This window comes from Pongo pygmaeus, chromosome 6 (assembly GCF_028885625.2).
Source record: "Pongo pygmaeus isolate AG05252 chromosome 6, NHGRI_mPonPyg2-v2.0_pri, whole genome shotgun sequence".
NCBI classification, from domain to species: Eukaryota; Metazoa; Chordata; class Mammalia; order Primates; family Hominidae; genus Pongo; species Pongo pygmaeus.
The window spans coordinates 133,978,891-133,998,661 of record NC_072379.2 but is presented as its reverse complement, the minus strand read 5'-3'; the positions used below and the strand labels follow the sequence as shown (position 1 = coordinate 133,998,661).

Here is a 19,771-nt window from a genome sequence, read left to right as displayed (position 1 = left end):
ACCTTTCGTATAAGGTACAGAGACATGAAAATATGTAGTTATTCACTCATATTTTCAAAGTAAAACAAAGAATAAGTAAAAAAATTAATGAAAATGGTTACCCATGGAACAAGGGAGGAAACAGGGTAGAGAAGGGGGAATGGGGTAGAATCAACACTTTTTTGAATGTTCCCTGTTATATAGTTTTGATGTTCTTATGTAAATGTGTTATATAATTTAAAAACAAAAAAATTAATAAAAATTATTCCTAAAAGTTAATATAATCAAAAACAAAGACACTTAACTGTCAGACAGGTGGCATAGCCATATAGAGAAAATAATCTCTCTCCTTTAAAAAAATACTTTATACTAAGCTTAAAAAGAATTACAAAGAAATGTTAAACTGCATTCAATAGTCATTTTATTGGTAGCATTATTATGGGTATATGATAGGAAAAGGAAGAAGCAGGTAAATATTTACCCTAAAGTAATTAGGAATGAAGATTTTTCAGTATAAGAGAAAAGAGATAAAAGTATAAAAAATAAGGAAGAATAAGTTCTATAATCTTAAATTTGAACTGGAAATATAATTATGAACTGAAGACTTTTTCTCATGAAAACACATATTTCCTAACTCAATCCCCTGGAAAAAAAAACACCTAGAAGCAATAATAACTATCATCTAGGCTATGTTATCTAAATATCCCTTTTTACTGAAAAGAACCAGGACTTCTGAGAGAAATGGTAGATTCCAGTTCTGGTGCAGGAAATGTACAAGATGAGCCCGGGAAATCTTATCATGGCTGAAAGTTACTGAAGACTATGAGAGTCATGTCAAAAAACGCAGGCCAACTTAATCGGTCTTGTATTATCGAGGTTTGGGAAAATTTGAGCATTCAAGTAATAATGACTGAAATTGATTAGAGCATATCAAATATTATATAAACAAACTCATGAGCTCAAAATCATACTCTGCATCTGGAAACAAACATATTAGTCACCAGGGAAGGTTGCAGGGGCACTAACTCAAGACTGAAAAATGTGTAAATATAAGGGAAGAATCATACATTTGTTTTACCTTTCCTGTAAGTACTGTACTCACCTACAAGTGGGGGCTTACAAAATTAATACATTCTTTCTTCCAACTATATTCCTGTGGCATTGAATTTTCCAGTTATTATTCATTAACTTTTATTATACTGCTTTTGTGTCATCTCAATAAAAATGTCAATTCTCTGTGGGTAGTGACAGCATTAGAAATAATTTGAAGAGAAAAGAGAAAAAACTATAAGACTAATAGAAAACAACAAAATGGCAATAGTAAATCTTCTATCAATAATGACCTTAAGTATAAATGGACTAAACTCAATCTAAGGACACAGAATGGCTGAACGGATTAAAAAAAGAGGACCCAACTACAATCTATCTACAAGATACTCCCTTTAGATTTAAGGAAATACATAGGCTGAATTAAGGGATGGGAAAATATTCCATGCTAAAATGGTAACTAAAAGAGAGCAAGAATAGCTATACTTATATCAGATAAAATAGACTTCAAGTAAAAAACTGTCATGAGAGACAAAGAAAGATATTATATAATGATAAAAGGGTCAATCCACTAGGAAGATATAACAAATGAAAGGGCCAATCCACTAGGAAGATACAACCATCACAAATATACATGCAGCCAACATCAGAGCACCTAAATATATAAAGCATATATATTTATATATTTATCTATAAATATAGAACTGAAGAGAGAAACGGCAATACAATACTAGCAGGAGACTTCAATACCTCATTTCAATAATAGAATGTCAACATAGATGATCAATAAGGAAACAGAGGGCTTGAACAACATTATAGACCAAATAGATCTAACAGACATATACAGAACATTGTACCCAACAGCAGCAGGCTACATGGTCTTCTCAAGCACATCTGGAACTTTCTCCAGGATAGATCACATGTTAGGCCACAAAATAAGCCTTAACAAATTTAACAAACAAGTATTATTACTGACCATAATGGGGTGAAACTAGATAAATAGCAGAAGGAAAACTGGAATATTCACATTCTCAAGTGTAAAGAAATTAAACAGCACAATCCTGAACAATCATCGGGTCAAAGTAGAAATAAAAAAGGAAACTAAGAACAATTTGAGACAAAAATGAAAACATAAAATACCAGAATTAATGGGATATAGCAAAAGCAGTACTAAGAGGGAAATTTATTGTGATAAATGTGTATATTTAAAAAAGAATAAAGATCTCAAATAAACAACCTAATTTTATACCTCGAGGAGATAGAAAAGAACAAACTAAGCCCAAAATTAGCAGAAGAAAGGAAAAACAAAGATTAAACCAGAAATAAAATAGAAAATAGAAAAACAATAGAAAAAAATCAGCGAAACTAAGAATTAGTTTTTTGAAAAGCCAAAATTGACAAACTCTTAGCTAAACTAATTATGAAAAATGGAGAAGACTCAAATAAAATAAAAAATGAAAGAGGAGACTTTATAGCTGGTACTACAGAAATAAAAAGAATCATAAGAGACTGTTATGAACAGTTGTATAACAACAATCTAAATAATCTGGAAGAAACAGATAAACGCCTAGAAACATACAAATTACCAAGACTAAATTTTGGATAAATAGAAAGTCTGAACAGGCCTATAACTATTATGGAGATTGAATCAGTAATCGAAACTCTCCTAACAAAGAAAGCCCAGGATTAGATGGCTTCATTGGTGAATTATATAAAATGTTTAAAGAATAATTCCAATCCTTCTCAAACTCAAACAGGAGAGTGAACTAAGAGGCTCACATTAACCTGATATCAAAGATGTAGACAAAGATACCAGAAGAAAAGGAAGCCACAGGCTAATATCCTTCATGAACACAGATACAAAAATTCTCAAGAAAATACTAGAAAACTAAATGTAACAACACATTAAAAGGATTGTCCACCATGACTAAGTGGGATTTATCCCTGGGATGCAAGTATGGCTCAATATATGCAAATCAATTAATGTGATAAACCATACAAACAGAATAAAGGATAAAAATCCATGATCCTCTCCATAGAGAAAAAGCACCTGACAAAATTCAACATCCTTTCCTCAACAAAGAATAGAAGGAAAGTACTTCAACATAATATAGGCCATATATGAAAAGCCCACAGCTAACAGCATAATTAAAGGTAAAAAACTGAAGGCTTTTACTCTAATATCAGGAAAAAGGCAAGGATGCTCACTTTGCCACTAAAGGTAAAAAACTGAAGGCTTTTACTCTAAGATCAGGAACAAGGCAAGGATGCTCACCTTGCCACTTCTATTCAACATAATACTGGAAGTCCAAGCCAGAGCAATTAGGCAAGAGAACGAATGAAAAGGCATGTAAACTGGCAATGAAGAAGTAAAATTGTTCCTGTTTCCAGAGGACATGATCTTATATATGTATATAGAAAACCCTATGGACTCCATTTAAAAAAAAAAACAACTGTGAGAACTAATAAATAAACTCACAAAGTTACAGGTTACAAAATCTGCATACAAAAATCCATTGTGTTTCTATATACTAATAATGAACTATCTGAAAAGGTGATACCCCTTTTACAATATCCCATTTTACAAAATATCCCATTTACAATAGCACCAGAAATAATAAAATAGGAATAAACCTAAGACTTGTATAATGAAAACTGTAAAACATTGATAAAAGAAATTAAAGAAGACTGAAATAAATGGAAAGACATCCCCTGTTGGTGGATCAGAAGACTTAATATTGTTAAAATGCCCATACTACTCAAAGTGATCTACACATTCAATACAATCACTATCAAAATCCCAATGGCACCTTTTACAAAAATAGGAAAAACAGTTCTGTGATTCATATGGAAACACCAAAGACCATGAATAGCCACATCAAATCAATCCTGAGAAAAAAGAACAAAGCGGGAGTCGTCACTTTCTCTGATTTCAAATTAATATTACAAAGCTACAGCAATCAAATGAGTATGACACTGACAAAGAGAGACATCTATACTTACAGGATAGAATACAGGGCCCCAAAATAAGACCACACATATATGACCAAATAATCTTCAATAAGGGTGCCAAGGATACACAATGGGAAAAGAATAATATCTTCAACAAATAATGGTGGGAAACTGGATATCCACATGCAAAAGAATAAAATTGGATACTATACAAAAAAATCAACTCAAAATGGGCTAAACACTTAAATATAAGAGCTGAAACTATAAAACTTCCAGAAACGTAGGGGAAAAGCTCCATGGTACTGATCTCCGCAAAGATTTCATAGATACGACACCAAAAGCATAGGCAACAAACCCAAAAATAAACATATGGGACTACATCAAACTAAAAAGCTTCTGTACAACCAAGGAAACAATAGAGTGAAAAAGTGGCCTATAGAATGGAAAAAAATATGTGCAAACTATACATCTGATAAGGGGTAGTCTACAAAATATATAAGGAATTCCTTCAACTCAATAGCAAAAACCCCTATAACCTGATTTTGTCATAAAATGGGCTAAGTACTTGAATAGATATTTCTACAATAAGACACACTGGTCAACAGGTATATGAAAAAGTGCTCAACATTGCTTATCAGGGAAATGCAAATTAAAACACAATGAGATATCACCTCATGCCTGTCAGGATGGCTGTCATCAAAAAACCAAAAGACAAGTGTTAGGGAGAATGTGGAGAAATTGAAACCCTTGTACACTGTGGTGGGAATACAAAACAGTGCAGCTGCTACTGAAAACAGCACAGAAGTTCCTCAGAAAGTCTAAAAACAGAACTGCCATATGATCCAGCAGTCTTACTTCTGGGTATTTATCCAAAAGAACTGAAATCTAGATATTAGCATTCCCATTTTTATCGTAGCACTATTCACAATAGCCAATATATAGAAACAACCTAAATATCTTTTGACAAATGAATGGATAAAGAAAATACGGCATACCTATTCAGCTTTAAAAAAGAAGAAAATTCTGCAATATGTTAACATGGATAAACAGCGAGGACATTACACTAAGTGAAATAAGCCAATCACAGAAAGACAAATACTGTATGATTTCACTTTTATGAAGTATCTAAAATGTCAAATTCATAAAATAAAAGTCAAATGGTGGTTTCTAGAGGGTAGTAGGGGAATGGGACTTTCAGATAAGCAAGATGAATAAACTCTAGAGATCTGCTCTACAGTATTGTATCAAAAATAATAAAATATTGTACAGTTAATAATTTAAGAGGGTATATCTCATACTGTGTTCTTACCACAATAAAATAAAAAATAAAGAAGTAACAATCGACTCCAATGCTGGAAGAAGAAAAGCCACGAAACATATTCTTATCATACTGTCTAGCAACCATGCTCCTTGATATCTACTCAAAGAAGTCAAAGACTTATGTCTACACAAAAACCTGCACATGGATGTATATAGCAACTTTATTTATAAGTGCCAAAACTTGGAGGCAACCAAGATGTCCTTCAGTAGGTAAACTGATATATAAACTGTGGTACATTCAGACAATGGAATATTACTGAGTGCTAAAAATAAATGAGCTTTTAAGCCATGAAAAGACATGGAAGAAACTTAAATGCGTATTACTAAGTGAAAGAAGCCAGCCTGAAAAGGCCACATACTGTGTGATTCTACCTATATGCCATTCTGGAAAAGGCAAAACTATGGAGACAGTTTAAAATGTCTGTGGTTTCCAGGGGTTAGTAGGGAGAGATGGTTGAATAAGTGGATTCTTAGGGTGAATCCTTACAGTGAAAATACTCTGTATGATACTATAATAGTGAATACATATATTATACATTTGTCAAAACCTGCAGAATTAACACCAAGAGTGAAGCCTAATATATCCAATGGACTTTGGATGATAAAGACGTGTCACTGCAGACTCATTAACTGTAAATAAGTACCACTCTGGTAGGGAATATATAGGAACTCTCTGTACTTCCCCTTCCATTTTGCTGTGAATCTAAAACTGCTCTAAAAAGCTAAAATAAAGTCTATTAAAAAGAAAGAGAAAAACGAAAACAATAACCAAACAAAAACCAATTTCATAGGTCTTTCACACACTATTCACAGTACACTGTACATAGTAATGTTCATGTTACTTGAATAAAATAATGAAGTCTTAATGAGGTCTGGCCAAAATAATGGGCATAGGAGAAATTTTCCACCACTTACAGTTGGATTTTCAGTTGAGAATTGACAATAAAATGCTGGTATAATTATAAAGAACATAGTAAAACAGCACAACAAATTGCATTACTTCAGCAGCCTTGAGTTACCTAGACTCTACATCCAATGTAATGTCTATCACAGGTGTGTCTGAATCCTCAAAGACTTTTTCCAGGGTTATATGTCTTTCCATTTCTTCTAATTCTTTCAGGCATCGATAATACTAGGCAAAAGTAATAAATGAGCTCATTATGAAATAACTTTATTTCCTAATTAAACTATTTGAGTATTTATGGACACCTGGAACAATTGTTACTGGGAAATTAAGTGCCAAAACCCCAACAACACTGTTGGGACATTAAAAGGCAAACACTGCATAGGCCCGTAGTCAGCTTATGTTGTCTGATAGACTGGAGTCTGATGCATTACCAAATGGACTTTGCTTACCTTGGTCCGGTCGGGATCACAATAATCCAAGAGAGAATCACAAAAATGATATCCCATTGATTCCAGGTCTTTTGTGCTGAAATGAGTGCCTCGTTTATTACCTAAAACATCAATAAGTTTATCCACCCTTGAGGGTAAGTTAATAATTTTTCTTAGCAGGTACATTGCAAAACAGTATAAACAAAACATTGATATGATTCCATATCCTGTCCTTTAGATTTTCTTCTCCAGGGCAGGTCATTTAACAGCTCATTGCTTTCCCTTGTTCCTTTTCCACCATCTGGACCAAAGCTGATTTAACACACATTAGTACATGTTTTAAAGGCAGAAAAAACTTCAATAAGACAGTTATAGAATATTTGGTTGCCAGTTAGAAACAGTGGTAATAATCACTTTGAGAAAAACTCATGTAAAGATTTTATGAGAAAAGGTTTTCATCGTCCCAAATAATGTTATATCAGTATCAAAGTGCTTTAAAAACTAGCTGGAAAGTACATATGTGGATTTCTAGCACTTTAAGTTGATACATTTTTCTGATAATGTGACAATTATTTTAATATGGAGTATTCTAACCATGTTAGGATATGCTAGCTGTAACTAAAAGATTTCTTAAATGGGACTACAAAGCACACTTTTAATTTTTTTTCAGGGAACCAAGTGCTTTCATTTAAACATATATTGACCCCCAAAAGTCCATTTTGCCTTGCAAATAGCAAATCCAATAAAAAATATTTTTAAAAAATCTGTAGATATCCCTTTAAAAATAACAAGCATTTAAAGATTACCATATGAAACAACCAATTAGAGTATTCTGTTTATATGCTTAAATCTTCCTTTCTAAACAAAGGAAAATTATGAAATAGAGATACCGTATTGTGAGAGTTTATTCATCCTGTTTATAGAATTGATTAAATATTAGTATTATTTAAATAGGAAGAAAGTGCTATTGTCTGTACTGTTACATTTACATTAAATTATACATGTTTGGTTTAAAGCTTTGAGAGCTGTGAATGAGAACCCTTGGTCTTACCCAGAGTAGATCCACAAAAGGTGGCCTCCATGGTAAAGCTGTTCCTGATTCCCATTTTCCACATTACCACCCTTCCTGTTCCTTCTTTGCTCTTCTGGACATTAAACTTGCAAGCTGAGAATGAAAACTGAAAAGCAGCAAATAAAAATGAGACTCGTTGTTCTGGTACCTATATCTTTTTTTGAAAGTAGTATTAAAAATAATAAAGTGGTTATGCAAAGTCTATAATTCTCACTAAAGCTTCAGGAGCTACTTTTTATTTCTTGACCAGTGGAAATACCTCATTTTAAGGATGATATGTTCACATTTCTGAGAACTATAGATTCTAATTCCTGCAATAAAATTTACTTTCTATTTTTATAGGAAGATATGTATATATCTTTATGTAACATATATATTCAAAATAAGTTCTTTTTTAATTTTTAATTTTTGCAGGTACATAGTAGGTTTATATATACAGGGAGTACATGAGATATTTTGATAGAGGTATGCAGTGTGTAATAATCACATCAGAGTAAATGGGGTATCCATCACCTCAAGCATTTATCCTTTGTGTTACAAATAATCCAATTATACTTTTACTTTTTAAAAAATGTATAATTAAATTATTATTGACTATAGTCACCCTCTTGTGCCATCAAATACTAGTTCTTATTCTATTTTTTGTACCCATTAACCATCTCCACTTCTGCCCTCCCCCACTACCTTTCCTAGCTTCTAGTAACCATCCTTCTATTCTCTGTCTCTACAAGTTCAATTGTTTTAATTTTTAGCTCCCACAAATAAGTGAGAACATGCAAACTTTGTCTTTCTGTCCCTAGCTTATTTCACTTAACACAATGATCTCCAGTTCCATCCATGTTGTTGCAAACGACAGAATCTCATTCTTTTTTATGCCTGAATAGTACCCATTCTGTATATGTACCACATTTTCTTTATCCATTCATCTGCTAATGGACACTTAGGTTGCTTCCAAAAGTTGATTAATTCTTGATGCTGTTGGGATAAAATTTTATACTTTTAAAAAAGTTATAGGAAGGGATTCAATCTTCATTCATGTTAGGAATGAAGATTAGTGTTGGAGATGTTCAAAAATAAAGATTCTTAATCTTCATATGAAAGACCATTTGAAATTATGCCCTGAAAGATTGTCTACAAAGTAATTTTTTGAGGTGCAATTTTATTTTTTCAGTAACATACAATAAAATTGACTTTTTGTGTTCATTCTATGCATCTTTTTGTTTTTGTTTTTGAGACAGGGTCTCTCTCTGTCACCCAGGCTGGAGTGCAGTGGTACGATCATAGCTCACTGCAGTCTCAAACTCCTGGGCTCAAAGCTATCCTCCTACCTCAGTTTCCCAAATAGCTGAGACCACAGGCACTTACCACCATACATAGCTATTTTTGTATTTTTTTCACAGAAATGAGGTCTTGCTATATTGCCCAGGCTGGTCTCAAATTCCTGGCCTCATGTGATCCTCCTGCCTTGGTCTTCCGAAGTGCTGGGATTACAGGTGTGGGCCACTGTGCCCAGCCTCATTTTATGAATTTTAACACACATATAGATTCCTGTAACCACCATCACACTCAAGATACAGAGCAGTTCTATTATCCTAATAGGATAGTTATAGTCACACCCTCCTGCCACCTCTAACCCCTGGCAACCATTGATTTGCTCTCTGTCACTATAGATTTGCTTTTTCAAGACTGCTATATAAATGGAATCATATAGAATGTAATCTTCTGAGACTGGCTTCTTTCACTTAGCCTAATACTTTTGGGATTTATTCAAGTTGTTGCATGTGTGAATATTCATTCCTTTTTATTGCCAAGTACTATTCCGTTGTATGGGTGTACTAAAATGTATATCCATTTACCAGTTAAAGGACATTTTGGGTTGTTTGCACCTTTTGGCAATTATGATAGCGTTGTTATAAATGTTTGTGTGTACAGGTTTATATATGAATGTACATTTTCATTTCTCTAGGGTAAATACCTAGGAATGGGATTGCTGGATCATATAAGTGTACAATTTACTTTATAAGAAACTGACAAACTACTTTTCAAAATGATATACCATTTTGCATCCCCAACAAAAATGTATAGTATGAGAGTTCCAGTTACTCCAAATTCTTATTAGAACTTGGGACTGTCAGTATTTTTATTTTAGCAATTCTAAAGGTGTATAATTGTATCTCCTCATGGTTTTACTTTGCAGTTCCCTAAGGGCTACTGATGTCAAACATCTTTTAATGTGCTTATTTGCCTTCACATATCCTTTTTGGAAACGTGTGTATATAAGATTATTGCCATTTTTAATTGGGTTGTTTGTTTTATTACTACTGAGTTATTCTGGATAAAAGTTCTTTGTGAGATATGTGATTGAAAATAATTTCTTCTATCTGGAGCTTATCTTTGTATTCACTTAGGAGGATCTTTAAGAGAGCAAAAGGATTAATTTTGATGATGTCCAATTTATCAGTTCATTACAATCCAATGGATAATGCTTTTGGTATTTTCTAAGAAATTTTTGTCTAATTCCATGTCATAAAAATTTTCTTCTATGTTTTCTTGTAAAAGTTTTACAGTTTTACATTTAAGGTTTGAGGGTTAGGTGAAAGTTTTTTGTTTTTTAGATGGATGTCCAATTGTTCCAACACATATTTATTTAAAGGTTTCTTTCTCCATTAAATTTCCTGTGCACCTTTGTCAAAAGGCCATATGTATATGGGTCTATTACTAGACTTGCTATTCTGTACCACTGCTCTTGGTGTTTACACAGTTCCTATTAACATACTATCTTTATTACTGTAGTTTTATACTGTCATAAAATTTGATAGTGTGATTCCTTCAACTTTATTTTTTAAAATTGTTTTGCCTATTCTAGTTCCTTTGCATTTCCTTATCCATCTTAGAATCAGCCTGTTTATATCTATAAACAATTATGCTGTGATTTTGTCTGAAACTCTGTTAAATCTACAGATCAACTTGGGGGAGTTGACATTTTACTTGTTTAGTCTTCCAATCCATAATACAGCACGTTGTCTCCATTTCTTTGGGCCTTTGTTTTATTTCATCAGCATTTTTAAGGCTTTAGCATATAGAATCTGTACATTTTGTTAGATTTATAACTAAGTATTTATTTTGAAGCTATGATAAAAATGGTATTGTTTTTAACTTTGGTTTCCAGTTTTTTCATTGTGAGTATACAGAAATGCAATTGTTTTTTGTGGGTTGATCTTGTATCCTACGACCTTGCTTAAATTCCCTTGTTAGTTCTAGTTCTGTGTGTGTGTATGTGTGTGTGTGGTGTGTGTGTGTGGTGTGTGTGTGTGTGCGTGGATCACTTTCGATTTTCTGTGTAGATAATTGTGCCACTGTCATTACTTCTTTCCAATCTGTCTGCCTTCTCCTTTCTTCTGCCTTTTTGAAGTGGTTAGAAGCTCCAGTACAAGGCTGCATGAAGTGGGGAAGAGTGGACATTCTTGTCTTCCTCCTGACCTTGGGCAGAAAACATTCAGTCTTTCATCAACTGTGTTGTTAACTGTAGAGTTTTTTGTAGATGTCCTTTATCAGGTTAAGGAAGTACACTTTTATTCCTTATTTGCTGAAAGTTTTTTTTTTTTCATAACAAGATGCTGAATTGTGTTAAAAACTTTTTCTATATCAATTGATGAGATCACACAGTTTTTCTTCTTTCAACTTTGAACATAGTGGATTACAATGATTAATTTTCAAATATGAAACCAGCCTTATATTTTGGGATAAACCCCATCTGGTCATGGTATATTACTCTTTTTATATATTGCTGGATTTAATATGCTAATATTTTGGTGAGGATTTTTGCATCTATGTCCATGAGGGATATTAGTCTGTAGTTTTCTTTTCTTGTACTATCTTTGTCTTGTGTTGGTATCATGGTAATCCTGGGAAAGACTGCCTTTAAATTTTTGGTAGAATGCTTCAGTGAATCCAGCTGGATCTGGATATTTGTTTTCTGGAGTTTCTTTTTGAAATGCTTTTCAGGACTATTCAGATTATTTCACCTTGGGTGAGTTTTGGTAGTCTGTAGTTTTCAAGGAATTGGTTCATTTCATCTAAGTTGTTAAATTGATGTGCATAGAATTGAAATTTCCCCTTATTGTCCTTTTAATGCCTGCAGGGTCTGTAGTGATACCTCTCTTTCATTCTTGATATTGGTAAGTCGTGCCATCATTGCCTCCCCCCTACCCTTCTCTTCCTCCTACTTTCTCATCAATCTTGGTAAAGTTTTATCAGTTTTACCAGTCTTTTCCAAGTACAAATGTTGCTTAATTGATTTTTTTTCATTGTTTCTCATTTTCCAATTTCATTGACCTGCTTGTCTTTATTATCTGCTTCCTTCTGCTTGGTTTATTTTACTCTTCTTTTTCTATTCTTAATGTGGAAACTTAGATTACTAATTCAAGACCTCTGTTCTTTTCTTTTTTGAGATGGAGTCTCACTCTGTTGCCCAGGCTGGAGTACAGTGGTATGACCTTGGCTCCCTGCAACCTCTGCCTCCTGGGCTCAAACAGTCCTCCTGCCTCAGCCTCCCAAGTAGCTGGGATTACAGGTGCACACTGCCATGCTTGGCTAATTTTTGTATTTTTAGTAGAGATAAGGTTTCACCATGTTGGTCAAGTTGGTCTTGAACTCCTGACCTCAAGTGATCTGCCCACTTCGGCCTCTCAAAGTGCTGGGATTATAGGCTTGAGCCATTGTACCCAGCCTATTCTTTTCTAATATAAGCATTTCTTGCTATACATTTTCTTCTAAGTGCTACTATTTAGCTGAATTTCATAAAATTTCATGTTACATATTTTCATTTTCTTTCAGGTGAAACTATATTCTAATGTTCCTTAAGAGGTCCTCTTAGGCCTAAGGATTTTTTAGAAATGTGGTTTAATATCTACATGTTTGTAGATTTTCCTCTTTTATTGATTTAGTCTAATCACATTATGATTAAAAACATACTTGTGTGATATTATTTTAAATTTGTTAGTATTTGTTTTAAACCAGGATGTGATTTATGTTGGTGCTGTTCCATGTGCATTTGAATATAATGTGTATTCTGCTGTTTAGTAGAGTGTCCTATAAATGTCAAATCCAGTTGGTTGATCCTTGCCTACTGTCTATCTACCAGTTCCAGATTAATGTAAGAGGTATTTAAAATCTCCAACTATAATTGTGGATTTTCACAAAAAGATTTTTTTTTTTTTTGGGACAGTCTCGCTCTATCGTCCAGGCTGGAGTGCAGTGGCGCCATCTCGGCTCACTGCAAGCTCCGCCTCCTGGGTTCACACCATTCTCCTGCCTCAGCCTCCTGAGTAGCTGGGACTACAGGCACCTGCCACCAAGCCCAGCTAATTTTTTGTTTTAGTAGAGACGGGGTTTCACTGTGTTAGCCAGGATGGTCTTGATCTCCTGACCTCGTGATCCACCCGCCTCGGGCTCCCAAAGTGCTAGGATTACAGGCGTGAGCCACCGCGTCCGGCCCAAAAAGATTTTTATAAGAAACATTTAACAGAAAACCTAGAAATAGAAGCCTCTATGTTTTAAGCAACCTTTAGATGATGTGGAAGACCTGTTTAAGCTGCAGAGTGGTGGTTTGAGTTATTCAAGAAATTGGTCCATTTCATCTAAGGCACAACAGCTTAGAGATCTAAAACCCTAAGAAGCATGTCAAAAGACAAACATTAAAATATCTTAGTAACACAGAATTATTTTATAGGAGTAATAAACTATACCTAAGAGTATTGACAGTATAAATTTACATAGCAATAGCTTCAGCTATGGGGTTGGGTTTTCCTGTCTTTCTTTCTGAGGAAATGAATCCTCTTTGGGGAACAAACCTGTTCTTTCTTTAAATAGCTATTTTTATCAGATCATCCTTTCCTTTTTATGTCTTTGGGCCCCAATTATCCCCAAAAGACAATTAGTTCTTCTCAGTAAGTCCTTTATAATTGAATTGATTGGTTGAGAACTTAAGGGAAAGTCTGCAGGAATTTTCTTTGCTATGTTAACATCTTTTCCCTAAAGAATGATTAAAATATAATTTTCACATCTTGGTAAATGAGGCTCCAATATTTCCATAGTTTGTGAAAATAATAATATACTTTATTCTTTTCTCATTCTAATTTCTATATATTTTTAAAATATTGGTTATTGGATTAAGTTTTTTCCTAGCAAAATTCTAATAAATACTTTGAAGAAACTGTTACACATTTCTTAAGAATACACATTTCTTAAGAAATTAATCTGTATAATTTAGGCACTCAATGACTATTAAAACAATAAAAAAAACCCTAAAGTTGATTGATAAAAATGACTAATAGAGGAAGCTTTCAAAAGGTAAAAGAGCAGTGGTATTATGGTGGTACGTTGGGGTCATTTTTGCCGTTTTTCCCCATATTTTCAAATTATTGCTCACTAAGTAGTTCTATATAGTTGCTTTCTTATTGTCAATTGTATAAACTGGTCAAACTAACTAAAAAAAAAGCAGTTTGGAACAGTATTATCCACGTGGGCCATTCTGCTATCTCACATGGGCAACATTTGATAAAGGAAAAGTTAATACCTTAAAAGGTGCTTACTTTATCTGGACAATTTTTGCTTAGCATAAGTGGGAAGATTCGTTGCTGTAAGTATAATGTCTTAGATCTGTCACTACCATCACAGCCATACATGAAGATGTTCTCTTTCCTACTATGGCCATGAAGATCACAGTATAAAATAACCTCTCGTTTCTCCATCAGTCTGCCAGGAAGAAAGATAAGTTACTAACTTTTATCTCTGCATTTTTCTTCTATAGGTACAACTATGGATTTATAAGTGTAATATCCAAATAAATACAGTTTCTTATATCCTAGCTTTCTCTTATCTATATCGCATATTACTAATATACAATTTTTAAAATCTACAATAATTTATTAACTATATAAATATCTGAATGCAGGCCGAGCACAGTGCCTCATGCCTGTAATCCTAATGCTTTTGGAGACTGAGGCAGGTGGTTCGCCTGAGGTCAGGGGTTTGAGACCAGCCTGGCCAATGTGGCGAAACCACCTCTCTACTAAAAATACAAAAATTAGCTGTGTGTGGCGGCACATGCCTGTAATCCCAGCTACTTGGGAGGCTGAGGCAGGAGAATTGCTTGAACCCAGGAGGCAGAGGTTGCAGTGAGCGGAGATAGCATTACTGCACTCTGTTGAGTGAGACTCCGTCTAAAAAAAAAAAAAGTCTGAATGCAGTAGCCTTCCATTATAAGGACAAAATTTACCTTACTCGCAAGACTTTCTCCAACAAGATCTCTCTGCTTTATTATTTTGATGTTTTCACTCTTGCCTTTGCCCATTACCTTTCACATATTTTCTTTCTGACTGAAATACCTTCTTTCTTTATCTTTGTAGATGTAAATACTACCTGCCATCCTTCAATACTGACCTCATGTCTCACTTCCTTTCTAATTTGTCAAGGCCACAGAGCTTTCTCTTTTTGAACTTCGGTAGCACTTAAAGATATTGGTACCATTTGCTTGGCCCTTGTCTAGAAAAGTTTTTATATTTTTCATATTGAAGCTTATTAAGAATGGGGAATGCTTCAAATCATCTAGAACAGTGCTATGCACATAATAAGTACCCAAATATTTGTTAAAAATTGAGTGCTTGATGACTTGGTGCTGAAACCAATTAATATTTAACCCTTGATTAGTGTGGTGATTAAGTTATTATTTTGAGAAAAATGGTACCAAAGTTTGAATTGACTTTTTCTGATAAATTTCTAACAAATATCTAAAAAAAAATTACACATTCCTGAAGAGCACCACCTTTGGTCTATATAATTTAACACTCAATATAAAAATAACAAAATAAAAAATAAGTCTCTCAAACTGATTGATAAAATGACTAATATTAATAGAAGGGGCTTTAAAAAGTAAGAAAGCGTGGTGATAAGGTAGTAGGATTATTACTTAACTAATCAAAATTACATATACTATTTGCTATATCTGGAAAGATAAACACCAAAATGTTAGCAATAGTATTTATAATATTATGAAATATATTACATTTGTAACAAAAATATTAAAACCTAAAATATAAACATTTAAAGCATTTTGCTTCTATTAGAAACCATACTGCTTTAAACTACAGTGAAATTACAAACTAAAATTTATTATGTGTTAATTTATTGCCCTTTTCTTATTTGCTGCCTAATAAATTCTCATTGATAACATAAGATTGATATAAAGCCACTAAATGATAGTTACAAGTTTCTAGAAAACTAACTAGATTATAAGGCATGAATATCAAGTTAAGTTCTTATATATGAAACGTGCTGTACATTTTTAAGCCACAAATTCCTCAGTCTTTCAGTTTCTTATAAACAAGTCAAAAGGAACTCTACTTCTAACAGATTAATTTCCAAAGAGATGGTATTACTTCTGAAGTGAAACAGGATATTAGGGTCTCTCATCTTACATTAATTTGAATAACTTTAGAAACAGTTTGGATTTTCTTTTTACCCATAGGTAAACAGAAATACTTAGTGTAAGATTTTACCCATAGGTATCTTTATGGGTAAAAAGATATTCTACTTATGTTATACTAAGTATTTTATACAAAAATCTACTCTCTTATTCTAATATGCTTTAAATATACTTAATCTTATATATCCTTACAGCTGCTCACCTTTCCACACACGTGACTGACTTCTTATCCTACTTACCTGTGTATGATTAACTGGATTAAGATATTTCTCTTTCTTGGAAGTCTTTTAGAAACCTGCTGAATAGACTCCTGCCTTAAACTTCTTACAAGACAATCAGAGACTAACTGACATTTAAAAGTTTCTAGAGAGAGAAGCCAACGGTTTCATGTATATAAAATATATATATTTATAAAAAAATAAAATTATTTTAAACATCAGTGCTACCATTATCTTTAGCAAGAAGCCAAATTTGGGATATGCGAGCTTATTAGTTTCATCGAGTCATCAAAACATTCTAGAATCTGTTTCACTATTTAAGGGGAGGTTAGTGAATCCAGTGGCATAATGACAGAAGGGTATAGAATCACAGTTGTGAATAACGGGGAAAAAATAAAGTAGTTAGACTATCTTGAGAAGTTACAGTAAAATGAATGAGATTGTGGGAGCAAAATTCTTACTGCCAAGTTTACTAAATAAGTAGAGAGGTAATTTGAGGCTTATTTTACCTATGAACCATGTTCCGGGTATACCATACAGAAGGAAAAGATTCCTTCAGGAGAGATGTATAATTACGGTTTAAATCCCGTCCAGCTAAGGAACAGCGATAATTTCCCACAATCACACCATCTGGATTCAGCATGGGTACCACCTTGAAGATGAAAGTGTCCCGAAGCAACTGTGCATCACTTGAGTGTCCTAAAATATAATCTAGGAAGCCTTTCATGATCCAAGAGCTGTTGGTTTCCCCTGGATGGACCCTTGCAGTCAGAATCACAGCCTTCCGCTTTCTTGAGTCAGAGTTCTTCAAGGGGGTGGTGATTGTTAAAATATACACCATGTTCCTAGCAAGCGTGTGGCACAAAACACGTATTTTACAAAACTTTGACCGTACTGGATCATTATTGATGCCAGAAAGGTATTCTTGCAGGTTGGTGTAAGTGTATGGATAGCAATGAGCAAAGTAGCAGGTATCTTTGTTGTGTGGAAATTGAAATGTCCATGTAAGAGAGAAATAATGCTGCCCATCTTGGCCTGGGTTGTTCCTATAATACTTGATTTGGTCTCCTATTCTCTGCCAGCCAATATGATGAGCCTTGGCCTCTTTTTCAGAATAGAACAGTGGGCGCATACCCCGACTGTAAAGACTAGCAGGTTTGGTGAAGTTGACAATAGTGAATCTGTAGACTATTCCTGCTCGCATATTAGTGACTTGGAAATAGTACCACTGGGTGTGTTTATTTGTGAAGAGGTCAGGGCGTACAGTCAATTGGTATTCATATTCTGCCCTAATACACAAGAAAGAAAGGGAAAAAAGCACGTAAGAATGTAAAAAAAATTACATTTTGTAAAAAAACCAATGTAAAATTTTGAGTTAAATTAAATAAGGAAAATTATTTTATTTTTACTCATTCACAGAAAGCTTTGTTAGGAAACAATGTAAAAGATAAAAGTTTTGAAATTTTCCCCTTTATTGGATGAGAAACTGCTTCTATGCTAATTCTAAATCCTTTGTATTCCTTGGTAATTCAAGAGAGCACATAAAAACACAGGTATTTGATAAAAGTTTATATATTTCAACCTAATTATATTTTCTATATAAGAAATGATTAAAGAGTTACCAAAACTGAAGCAAAGTCCAACATTTCTTTTTTTACTTCAGACATATGTATCTATTACAGTCTAATACTAGAGATATAAAATAACTATCACTGAGAGATTTAAACACATATAAATTAATGTGATCACATAGATTACATAATTTGAACTATTTGAGAACAGGAACTGCATTCGATAACTATTTGCATCCCTTTACTTAGTCTTTGGAGATGCTTAAATAAAGGCAAAAATAATAATTTCACTGGAATGTTATTTATATACATAACAATATTATCTGGTTAGTCGTGACTATTCTTCTCTACCAAGTAACTTTCTATTCTATAAGCACTCTGCACTTAGCATGTAATGTGTATGTGTACAGTTGTAAATAATCACATAGGAATAGGTAAAATAAATGTTGCAAAACCTTGATAGCTGTTGAGTCTAGGTGATAGGTATGTGGCAGTGAACACAGAATTGTACTATTCTGTGTACTTAAGTGTATGTTTAAATATTTCCATAATATTTTTAAATAAAATAATGCCCTTGGGATATTCTATGGAACACTCATCCCAAGAACTATTTCAATACAAAGTTTGAGAAGCACTGTGTGTGTGACAACTCATATTGCCATATTGAAAATGTACAGTACAGAAGCCTTCTTAACTTTACCTCATAGTTCTCAAAATTATTTGAACTCAGAATCTTTTATACTCCCCTCCTCCACAACAATTTCTAATTATTAATAGTATCCATACTTCAAGGAATTACGGTTTAATAATGGATACTAAGAACTTTAATGTACTTGATACAGAAAATAATAGTTGATGGTCTAGCTCCTTAAATAAAAATAATTAGAACTTACACTTTGACTACCTTCTGTAGATTACCACTCTCAAACCTTGCTTCAAACATCAAAGTATTGTCACGGTAATCCACAGGTTGCTTCAAAGGTGTTCGGTTACCCCCAACTCGGGAATACACAAAACAGGGCTCTTTGTAAGCTGATGAGAGAAGAAGATCATAAAGATGTCAAGGTATACCTAAAGTAAGAAGGTTATTCTGCACAGAGTTTGGAGCAATAGTACAAGTATAAGGATTGTAAATTTTAAAGTAACTGGACACTAATTTATATGGACATGTTGAAATAAGAGAGTCTAAGAGTATTTAGACTAGAAAAACAATGCCTAAAATAAATTTGTATATTTCTTACATTAAAAATACTCATTTGGCCAGGCGCAGTGGGTCATGTCTGTAATCCTAACACTTTGGGAAGCCAAGGCAGGCAGATTGCCTGAGCTCGAGGAGTTCAAGACCACCCTGGGCAACATGGTGAAACCCTGTCTCTACTAAAAAAAAAAAAAAAAAAATTAGCCAGGTGTGGTGGCACGTGCCTGTAGTCCCAGCTACCCAGGAGGCTGAGGCAGGAGAATTGCTTGAACCTGGGAGGCAGAGGTTGCAGTGAGCAGAGATCGCATCACTGCACTTTACCCTGGGCGACAGAGTGAGACTCTGTCTCAGGAAAAAAAAAAAATTCACTCCGTTTCTGGTCATGATGAAGTAATTGGTTCTGAACTTGCCCTTTCACCATAAATGACTGTAAAACTGGCTAAAGGATATGAGCTGTTTTCATGCATTTGGACAACAAATAGAACAACTATGTAGGATCTTTGAAAGAAGATCAATACATGAAGTGAGCCCATGTTGAGCCCTGGCTTGCTGCATAGGGGTACTTGCTGGACTACAGCCTAGGGAGGTGGCATT

General features: G+C 33.8%; 1 protein-coding gene across 6 annotated transcripts in view; it reads right to left on the bottom strand.

Moving 5' to 3' along the window:
• The window catches only part of AGBL3 (AGBL carboxypeptidase 3), a 155,354-nt gene that overhangs the window by 90,049 nt on the left and 45,534 nt on the right, over nt 1–19,771 (bottom strand). For 4 of the 6 annotated variants that reach the window (XM_054494618.1, XM_054494620.1, XM_054494621.2 and 1 more), the window contains 6 exons: nt 18,873–19,011; nt 16,918–17,697; nt 14,299–14,461; nt 7,685–7,811; nt 6,655–6,755; nt 6,318–6,430 (listed from right to left, as the gene is read on the bottom strand). In XM_054494618.1, coding sequence (XP_054350593.1) covers nt 6,318–6,430; nt 6,655–6,755; nt 7,685–7,811; nt 14,299–14,461; nt 16,918–17,697; nt 18,873–19,011 — 1,423 coding nt within the window. Of the gene's footprint in view, nt 1–6,317; nt 6,431–6,654; nt 6,756–7,684; nt 7,812–14,298; nt 14,462–16,917; nt 17,698–18,872; nt 19,012–19,771 lie in introns of those variants that run through there. The other 2 variants (XM_054494622.2, XR_010126993.1) reach the window with 2 other exon arrangements.